General features: G+C 38.9%; 1 protein-coding gene across 1 annotated transcript in view; it reads right to left on the bottom strand.

Moving 5' to 3' along the window:
* Positions 1 to 11069, bottom strand: part of Agk (acylglycerol kinase) — an 87438-nt gene that overhangs the window by 20099 nt on the left and 56270 nt on the right. The window contains exons 9-10 of the mRNA XM_050147995.1: positions 9315 to 9409; positions 1973 to 2042 (exon numbers count right to left, since the gene is read on the bottom strand). Of these exons, the coding sequence (XP_050003952.1) occupies positions 1973 to 2042; positions 9315 to 9409 (165 nt within the window). The remainder of the gene's footprint in view (positions 1 to 1972; positions 2043 to 9314; positions 9410 to 11069) is intronic.

The raw sequence follows: 11069 nt of genomic DNA, 5'->3' as shown, positions 1-11069 counted from the left end.
GGTGATTTCATGAAATTTGGAGCATCTTAGTTCATATTAGCAGGTTATGGTGCTCGTGGAAGGAAGGACTGGCATCTAGCATTGCCTAGAACGCTTATGGCATTAAGCTTTGTCTACAGAGCTTTTTCTTCAAATTCTGAATGCAATTTTCAGAAAGAAGGAGAATAGGGAAAAAAATCAATTAAACTAAACTGATTCCTCAGAAACTAGGGTAGAAGCCACTGTTCCACATTTTTAAGAATTGACTTGATTAAAAATTTTCTATTTCCTGGGCTGTGTCATTAATATACAGAGATTATAAAAAATCTGATAACAATTTGCAAAATCAGTATATATGAGAGAAGGGGGTTGAGATGAGACATTTAAGTACAAACACAGCAAGAATTTCCACTTAAATTCAATTTAGTTTGTAATATATCAGTTCTAATACATATATAACAAATACTAAACTACTGAGTTATTTTATTAAAATAAAATCTCCTGACTCACCTTCTTTGGTAATGATCATATTTTACAATAATGTCTTTATAGCCAGCAGTCTCTCCTAGTTATTCTTTAATCACAGTCCTTTTGCTTTGTGAAAACAACTTAGCTGTATTATACACTAAAGATCAATTGCAATTTAGAGTATGATTAATGAGATCATGATGGGAAGTCTAGACATGGCTGTACACTTGTAAGTTCACTGTTGTTGAATTGTTGTTTTTTGTTTGTTTGGTTTTTATCTTTGTTTTTTTTGTTGTTTTTTTTTGAGACAGGGTTTCTCTGTAGCTGTGAAGTGTATTGTTTCTATGCTCTTTCACATATTTCTAAATCAATCGATCCTCTACACATCTACAAATAAGAAAATGTTTCACAGTTCAATAGAAAAATGAAAGATGCAGGAAGCTATAGAAAACCTTATTCACACCCTAAGAACAAGAAAGGCTGGACAGATAATCAACAAAATCCTAAATGTTTTTGTTTTTTCTAGACAGGGTTTCTCAGTACCTATGGAGCCTGTCCTGGGAACTCGCTCTGTAGACCAGACTGGCCTGGAACTCACAGAGATCCGCCTGCCTCTGCCTCTCGAGTGCTGTGATTAAAGGCATGTGCGGCCACCACCAAAATAAAATCCTAAATGTTCTTAAACTAAGACTTGGAGCTAAGACTCCAAGACAACCAAGTGAACTGAAAGATAAAGACCGGCTACTCCACCAGGGCTTGAGAAAAAGTTTACCTGTCGCACAGCATAAAAGAAAGATGCAGCCAGCATTTAAACAGGTACAGAAATCAGTCATTGTTTTAAATACTTTATGAGCTTTTTTCCTTTTAGAAGACAGGGTTTCATGTGGTACAGGTTAGTCTCAACTAGCTGTGTAGTTGAATGACCATGAAAGCTTCATCCTTGTGCTTTCTCCAGAGAGTAGGGATTATAGACAACACAATGTCTAGCCTTGATGGCTCTTCTAATGCTCAAAACAACAATAGATGGATTTCTTGTAGTAGGTGTAGGAATTAAAAACTAGATATAATTATATTGGGAAGTTACACAGAGAGATTTTTGTAAGTAACAAAGAGGCAAAGAGGCAAGTTCAAAGCTGAGGTATCAAGAGGTAACATCATACATTTAACACTACTGAAGAGCAGACTTAAAATGACTACAGTTGTCAGTTTTATATCACATGATTTTCATCACAGTTACTTTTGGCGAAATCTTAGGGATTAAACCCCATACATGTAGACATACATACTATCATTTATCTATGCCTTCAGCCCATACGATGGCATTTAAAGACGGATCATAAACATATTAATTAGTGATAACAGAATCATGAACACTGCTTTTCTCTGGAGACTAATAGTGGGGATAGGAAGAGAAAGGGATGCCATGTTCACCACAATCCCATGTAAACTGTTGAAACTTCATCTTCTTTAACATGTCCTTATTACTTTCATAGTTTTTTTCAAAATCTGAAGCAAAGATTTTTACCTTGATCTGCAAGACATCAAGCGGAACCGTTTCTCCTTTCACAATGGCGAGTGTGGCGTCTGTAATGTGTCTAAACAGGGAAACATGGAGAGGGTCTGGTTGTAAAAGGTAAACACCACCTGCTCGAGAGCACAGAACGCATACACGTGTGCATACACAGCCACCCTCACATACTCAGAAGCCTAGGATAGATGTCAGGAAAAGCTAGAGTTCTCAAATATTATTATTTTTTAAAAAATATTCTAAGAAAGCAGAAGGAAAGCATGTGAAAGAATTAGCAACTCAGAACAGTACAAAGTTCTTAGAGATTCATAGAGAAAGATTTAGAGCTTATATAAGATACTGACCATTTCTTTATGTAACATTGACTGAATCACTCCACTGTGCCTATTACTGGGAAATGTGGTACTTAAATACACAATGATAACACAGCACCTTTTAATTAGTGTAAGAAATTCAGTCATTTCCCCCTAAGAACAACTTTCTTCCCAAACAGCCAGATCCAACTAAAGGACAGGACTTAGAGTTATCTTAGCAAACTATAAACCAGGACCCAAGATATATTTTCTTATTTTCTAGGGCTACAAGGATGTTCTTCATGTTTTTACTGTTAATTCCTTCATTCAAGATACAAGACTCTCCTTACGTACATTCTGACAATCTCTTGAAAGATACACACACACACACACACACTTCATCAAAAGTAAATAATATGTATTACACATACAGGCAATATAAAATTATGCCAGATCTGCAAACAAGCCTACTGTTTGTACTAGAAATTCAAAATCAGACATATATAAGACACAACAGAGGGTCAACAAGGGAAACATGAAGTGGCTAGACAGAAAGACATCTGCTCTCATGTGAGAGGATGCATAGACCATATTAGATACCTGCTTGGAATGGCCTTCAACCTTTCTGTTCCCTAGGTGCAGCCATTACAAGTCCATTCCTCTCATCCCTCAAGTCTGGCAGATGATACTACCCAAAGGGGTCCACTCCTTCCAGCCTAGCAGAAGGTCTTTCACTGTGACCACTACTGAACTGTAGCTGTCCTTTCGTAACCACAGTCTGAACTTATTAACATTATCATTGGCCTCCTGGAGAATAAAAGTTCCCCAAAGCTAGTGACAATTAGTGTACAGACCATGAAAACTCTCCATCAGCTCAGTGCAGGTCAGACAACAGGCAGTCAGTATTTGCTGAGTACAATACTTTATTCTCTAGAATTTCCAGCACATAAACTGCAGATAACTCCTGTATATTCCTCACTCGTATTTAACAACCATCACCTCATGACCAATCTTACTTCACAATCCTGTAAAGCTTAATCAATGAAAGAAAATGTGATACCTTAAGAGTTTATTATGTATCTTCATAAGAGACTTTTATGAGATATTATTATACTTAAAATACTGACCCACTGTGTAACAACATATTTAGTCAGTTCTCAAATTTTAACAATTAATATACACATATATGTTACCTCCTTTGTTCAAGTCAAGAGTCAAACAAGACACATAAATGGTGACGGGCTTGTGTTTTAAATCTCTTTCACTCTATTAACTGTACTAATTTTGTTTCTCTATTTATTTAAGAAATATGCCATTTGTCTACTGAGTTTCTGTGACCTTGAACCTTAGCAATTATATGTGTAAGGCCCTAGTATATGTATGCATGTATGTATTATTATATTATTATTACATTATATATTTATTATTACATCAATATATTATTATTACATTAATATATATTAACTTATATTAAAATTTATTTATATATATAAATTTTATATATTTTCTGAGCTAGAATACAAAATTTATATCAAGTCAGCCTTGAGATGTTGGCAACAATAATCCCAATGTGGGGTATATACTTTTATCAGAAGATAAAAAACACCTGGTTGTCTTTTGGTGATGATGGGAACTAATGAAAATAATTACCTAGATCTGTTCCAAACTTATAAAAAAAAAAAAAAAAAACTGAATTTTCTCTCCAGTCTGAATTCTACCATTCTTTCTACTTTATCTTCTATCTACCAAAGAACCTTCCCCTCATTAGCAATCTGGATACACTATAATGCAGGTCATATAAGAAAGCCAAGACTAGCCAGATGTGGTGGCACACGCCTTTAATCCCAACACTCAGGAGGCAGAGGCGGGTGAGTTCAAAGCTGTTACAAAACCAAACAAACAAAAACAAGGACAATTTAACTGTTTTAAAACCATGAGACAGGGTCTATGTATCCTAGGCTTGCACTTTGTAGCCAAGGATGGCTCAACTTTGATCTCCCTACCTGTCTCTCCCCAGCGCTGCAATTACAGATGCGCACCATGGTTTATTCTATGCTGGGATGGAAGACAGGGCCTCTTGCTTGCTAGCATTTTGCCAACTAACATCCCTTCTCCCTTTTTCCTATTTCAATAAGGTCTGACTTTGTCCCCCAGTTGACCTTGAACTGGCTACGAAGCTCAGGCTGACCTTGAACTCACATGCCTCTGCCTTTTGACTGCTGTACTAAAGGCCTGCACCACATTGGTCCTCCCCCAACCCTGCCCGATTAAAAACAACAACTCTAAAAACCAGTTTTCTAAATAATAACCTGGTTTCCCATAACACATAAATGTATAAAGTATTTCAATTTTACATTTTTTCTAATTATCACTATGAAAATGATCTGGCAAGTTTCAATACACTGTAGATATTCACCTTATTGACACAAAAATAAAGATGGGTTAAAGGATCGCTATATAATTAATGGTGAGAGATAGCCACAGAGGTATATGCTGATGTCAACAAAACTCAGAAAAACTAGAATGCATCTCTAATGCTTGCTTAATCAAATAAAGTTATTGAAGTTTGAAAGGATTATGCTTCTTTTTATTGTGAAACTCGTGTGTGTGTGTGTGTGTGTTGTTAGGGATCAAATCCAGCATTTACATAAAACTTCTTTTTTAGAGCCATCTTAGGCCAGGTTCGTAGGAACATTTAAAGGCAAATACAGAAGTTTCCCTAGATAACCCTTCCCTCACAGAGAGCTGTTCTATTATCATACCCTCCCTCCCCCAAAACTGGTCTGCTCTTTTGTCACAACTCAAGAATTTTCACTTGTTTACTCTGGATATAATTTGTCTTTCCTTGTGTTAATTCTAGATTTAACTTGCTTTGCTCTTCTTCCTGACTTCAGAGGCAATGTCTGACTTTGTAGCCAGGCTGACTGCAAACTCACACTCCTCCTTGAGTCACCTTCTCACGTGAATGCCTCTACAGTGTGACATCACAGTTAACCTTGCTTTGCCTCTGTTCTTATGCATAAATTTTCTCTACATGCTTTAAATTTGCTCTAACTACAACTATTACTGCCTCCCACATATTTTTGGAAGTTGTTTTTATTTAGTTCAAAATAATATAAAATTCTCAAGACTTCTTCCTTGACATATGTGTTATGTAGAAGCATACTGTATAATCTACAGAGATTTGAAGACTGTCCAGTTATGTTTCCATTTTAATCTTCAACTCTTTTCTACCCCAATCAGTTAGGGAAGGGGCTGGAGTTGGGTTATTTCCCTTCTCCCATATGGAAGCCCAGAACCAACTAGAGTCCAGCAATCCCTGTTGAGTTCCAATACTATTCGAGAAGCTTGGGCTCTGAATAAAAAGTTTCTCCTGATGCAGACTTGCAAGGGGAAAAGACTGCTTCAGAGTATTGCAAAACTTTTCCTTTCTGCCCTTCTAGTATATAGTGTGGGATCTCCAGCAAACTCCCAGAGATACATCTCACAAGATTCTAAGACATAACGCTGGGTGCCAATGAGACTGGAACTCTCAGAGTTGACTGCATACACCTCAGGTTTTCCTACAAAAGCACTGGTTCCCTCCCATTCACAGGCCTCTTGCCTTGGTATTCAACCACAGGACAGCTGTTTGGCTGGTGTCCCCCTTTTCTGTTCAGGTCCAACAGAGTTTGTGGTTTGCTTTGTTTCCCCATTTGTGGTGCTGAGGATTGGGCCAGGGGCTTTGTGTAGTGTTTCTCCTGGGCAAACACTCCTATCAGTTTTGCATCTGTTCTTCCAGCAGAGCTTCTCAAACACAACCCTGGAAACTGAAAGGTCAACTTCGTTTTTAAAACCAGAGCTGGAATCCACATGCAGTACAATCTGTCCTTGCAGGCATGCCTTTCCATACATTTTGTCAAATGTATGCATGTAAACAATACTATCACCAAAATAAATAATGTCTCTAACATCCCTTCAAGTCCCTTATCAATCTTTGCAGCCAACCCACTCCCACCACCATCATTGGTTCCTGGCAATTACCAAATTCAGCTTAATCTTTAGCAGGAACTGTCATAGAATAGAATGAAAAAGCATGAGTTTGAGATTATTCATGCTACTGACTGTATCAACATGGTAGACAGTGTCTTTCCATGGTAAAGTAGTACTCTGTGTAACTGGAGGTTTCTTTCCCACCTGACAGTTCCCAAATAACCACTCTGAACCTTAATATTAATTACAAATGGTTTGGCTGATGGCTTAGGCTTCTTATTGGCTAGCTCTTCATATAACCTAACCCATTTCTAATAATCTGTGTATGTCGATGTGCCCTGTAGTTTGCAGGCAATGCTCTGACACCTTATTTCTCCAGCAGCTGCTGGCATCCCTCCACTCTGCCTGCTTTCTCCCTGTATTCACTTTGGCTTTCCCAACTAGTTATATTCTGCCCTGCCATAGGTCAAAGCAGCTTTATGCATCAACTAATGATGCATAATGAGAGCAACACATACACACAGTGTACAGAAAGACCATCCCACAGCAACTCTGATCTATGGATGTACCACAATCTGTTCAGCTGCTGATTCAGGAATTGGCTGACACTGGCACTAGTTCTGATTTTTGGCAACTTACAACAGATTCTACAATGAGGTTTAGGTTGTTGTCTGGATCTGTATGTCTGTATTTCCCTTAGCTAAATGCCTAAAGAGTATGACAAATTTATGTTGAATTTGGTAAGAGACAGTCATATAGTTCCCATCAAGGCTGCGCTACTGGGCATTCCTGCCATCGATAGATGAACTTCAGTTCCTGAATATACATAGCAGTGCTTGTGCTTTCTGGAAGGCCTTTTTCCTTTTATTTAATGTGAGCCATTGTGAGTTGGAGAGATGGCTCAGTGGTTAAGAGTCTTTGCTACTCTTATAAATAACACTGCTTCAATTCCCAGCACCCACATGGGGTGTACAGCCATCAGTATCTCCAATCCCAGGGGATTTAATGCTCACTTCTGGCCTTCTTGAGCATCAGGAATTCTATATGCAGACAAAACACCCATATTTATCTATGAACCCATTATTTTCCTTTCAGTAGAGATGATGACTGGGGAGTGGGCAGCAAACTTTTTAAAGTGAGGTTCTACTTGGAGAAAGCAGGAAGGACGCTCACAAGTCTAGCAGGTTTGGTCTGAGAGGATCTGGGTTGTGAAGGAACAGATGATATGTGCATTGGACTTAATCTGAGCAGCACCTGGCACCCAAACTACTGCAATCCAAAAGGACTGTTTGCATTAAATGGCTTCCCTGAATTGCTTGGCAGAAGACAACTGAAATGCAACCTCCAATCTCTCACTCCCTGACAATAGCTAAAGTCCTCAGAAAGAAGCACTGGGCCTGGCATTGAGGATGACTGACCTGCAACAGCCCACATTCCAAGAAGAAAGATGTTTTTCTTCTTTAACAATTATACAACAGGGAATTCTGACAGCAGGGCAGAAGGCAAAGCTTTGTTCTTTTTAAATACCCACAGGCAGCAGCCATGTTAAAACGTCTGCAAAATTCTGAGCCCAGGGCAGAGTTACTGATTACCTAAGAGCTGTGGGGCATGGTTATAGAATAGATTTTGCTAATCTTTAAAATATAAACAGAAGCAGCAATAACAGTAGTTTAAGGACATGGGAAAAAACTTGCTCCTAAAAAGCAGAAGGCTCTCAGATCCTGGGGGTGTCCACATGTGAGTGCAAATTGGCTTCAGGACAGGAAGGGTTTCTGCAAGGAAACCTGTCTCTGATCACTGATGTGCTTCTGGAAATGCTGGCTGAAGCAGTTCAATCATCTCTACCGACACAAGGAGAGACAAGCTCACTAAGAGTCAAGTCTTGAACAGCATAGGATTTCCATCAGACCAGCAAAAATGCTTCAGTCATTCATCCTTCATTATATATCACCCCTCAGAACTTCCAACCTTTGACAAACAGTATGGCCCATTAATAGGTTTCCCATGTTGGCCAGGCCTCAGGATGGCTGGAGAATGGCTGAAGGATCCTATAAAGGTGTGACACCTGAGAAATAGTAGAATGAGGGTATGATAAATATCTACATGCATGTCTGGGCTTTCCTATATGCACCCAGGATTGTATGAACAACACAGAATTCCTGAAAGATATAATTGTTGGCCCTCAAAATTACAATAGGGAAAGCCAATCTATAAGAACCAGCCTAACAAAACACTCTAAAGCAGGAAAAAAAAAATTCACCCGAATAAAAAAGTCACTTGAGTATCATTATTATTGACTTAGGTTATAAAAGAAAAAAATTCTGAGAAAATTTTAACTAATTCATTCAGCAAATATTTGCTTTCTAGTGTCTTCTGTCACAAAGCTTACACTGCATACGGTGTGCTGATTTCTCAACACTGTCCATTTACTTATGTCTTCTGACAACCATTTACTCAAGATTATGTTATTAATTACTGTGAAAGCCAGGCCTCAGATTAGGCTTTGCTCCCTAAAGCTTTTGAGAAAAAAGAACTATTAAAACGACAATTTGCCTGACTCCCAAAGACACTGTTAGACTCTCAGCATTTCAGTTTAGATGTCAGGACTTCTTATCTGCTACATCCCGCACTACCTACCACTCCAGGCAGTCAGAAAAGGACCTGAGTCTACTTCCTTGTTTTACTTACACCACCATTCAGTTACCACAGGACACATGCTCGTTGTCAGCACGCATACTTAAAGGAAACCATCAGTGAAAATCTGCCCTCCCTTCAAGAAAGGGACTTACAATGCAAAAGCAGAAAAACTGTATGGGTCAGAGATGCCATCTCCGTATCAGCTCCAATGACATTAAGTACTCACCTCCACCCTGACTTCGGGAATTCCTATTAGATTAGGAAGGCACCACAACACAATTGGGGAACACCCCAATTCTCTGAAAGGCTGGATACTCCCTCCCAATAACATGAAGTTTCAAACTAGCAAATTTGCAAAGTCGACTGTATCATACATGTGGATCTCTGTCCTAGGCTCTATCACCTACAAAGGTTAGCGTTCCATAGTGACAACCTACTGGACTTTGTTTCCACTTTCGGCAAAGAGGGTGTGACTCAAACTACTGGTCTGTCCCAGCGGGATAAATCCAATTGGAATCTTACTGAAGGTAGCCTGGTAGAACAAAAAGAAGAGAAAGTTGTACTGTTATAGTCAGAAAATTAGGTTTAACAGAGAGGCATCTGTGTGTCCTCTATGACAAAGCAACTGGCCCGTGTCTTCCTCCTCGTCTCCATGCCCCTTCCCTATGCCAGTGAGCAAGTGCTCCAAGTGAGCATTTTCTAAAACAAAGCAGTCCATGAAAACACAATGATGCAGAATTTAGAACTTATCCTTGGGTGCTCAGTACTTGCGATTATTAGTATGAAACTGGGCTAAGACAGCGACAGTCTTACAGCTACTGGATCAATTAAGCAGTGTGAGAGTTGCTAAGCTATCACACTTCGTAAGACATATACAGACAAAATTCAACTAAAATATCTACTATTTCTACAGTGATGAGTGACCAGTGACAGGGGGCACTATTTCTTAAGCTACATCAAATACAAATGAGGCAAAGAGTAAGTAAAATAGCTGTCAGTTAATGACATACTAGGTGATTTAACTAAATGTCACATATGTAACAGATACTTAAAGATTCTTAAAGACTATTTTCAATAAATTTCTAACAAAATCCTATAAGCCCACAACCCAGATTTAAGAATATTTATTGTTTTGTTTCTGATGTTTTATGAAATAAATTGGATCTCAAAATTAAAATAAATAAATAAGTAAATAAATAGGCAGAGAGACAGATGAAATCCTTTGAGATTCTGTTCTCCTGCCTGCTCTTTGAGGAAATCATTATGCTAGGTTGGTATGACTTTCCCAACTACATTACTTTTTTCTTACTACACACTTACATCCCAAATAACACACAGTGGCGGTACTGTTTCTTGCATTCCAAAACCATGTAGAAACATACACTAGAATCTTACTCTGTAGTTAACATCTCTAAGATCTAAAGATGGAGATACTCATACATCTAGATCATTCCTGTGTATGCATACACGATTTTCTGTAAACAGGTGTGTGGGTGGTGCTGAGGGCACCTTCCCGGCCTGCTCCCTGGGCACTGTCCACATTTGTCTTAGACAAATCTTACCCATGGCTTGAAATGTGCAAAGTTGGCTCTCCTGGCCAGCCAGCACCCGGTTGCCAGCAGCACCGCCGACTACAACCAAGTGATTTTATATGGATCCTGGGGAACAAACTCAGGTTCCCGTGCTCACCCTTAACTAAATAAGCCTAATCCATTCATTTCAGTGCTATCTAGTTCCTCTTAGATGAACACATCACTATTAATTTAGGAAAGAATTCGTTAAAGAAAAGATTCTACAGGAAATTTTTCTATAGTACAGACTATTGTTAAAAGGTACTGGGTACTCTAGATTACCAACACAGCAAGTCCACCATGGGTTCATGAGAGTGACCTATGACAGAGGAGCCAGTATTGCTTCATCTGCTCAAAAATCCAATCCCATCACAACTGCACTGGACTGAAACTATAACACAAGAGTTGAGCATGGTGGTCTGTGCCTGGAATCCCAGAGACTCCAGAGACTGAGGCAGGAGAATCACAAGTTCAAGGCCAACCTGGGCAACTTATCAGGACCATGTCTCAAAATAAAAACTAAATGAATAAAGAGCTGGAGGTGTAGCTCAGTGGTCCAGTGCTTACCTAGCATTCACAAAGCCCTGGATTCAATCCGCAGTATAGCATATATTTGTATGT

This window comes from Alexandromys fortis, unplaced genomic scaffold (genome assembly GCF_014885135.2).
Source record: "Alexandromys fortis isolate MF-2015 unplaced genomic scaffold, M_Fortis_MF-2015_v1.1 scaffold_57, whole genome shotgun sequence".
Classification (NCBI taxonomy): Eukaryota; Metazoa; Chordata; class Mammalia; order Rodentia; family Cricetidae; genus Alexandromys; species Alexandromys fortis.
Note: the sequence above shows the minus strand (reverse complement) of the source record. Positions and strands in the feature narration are given on the sequence as shown.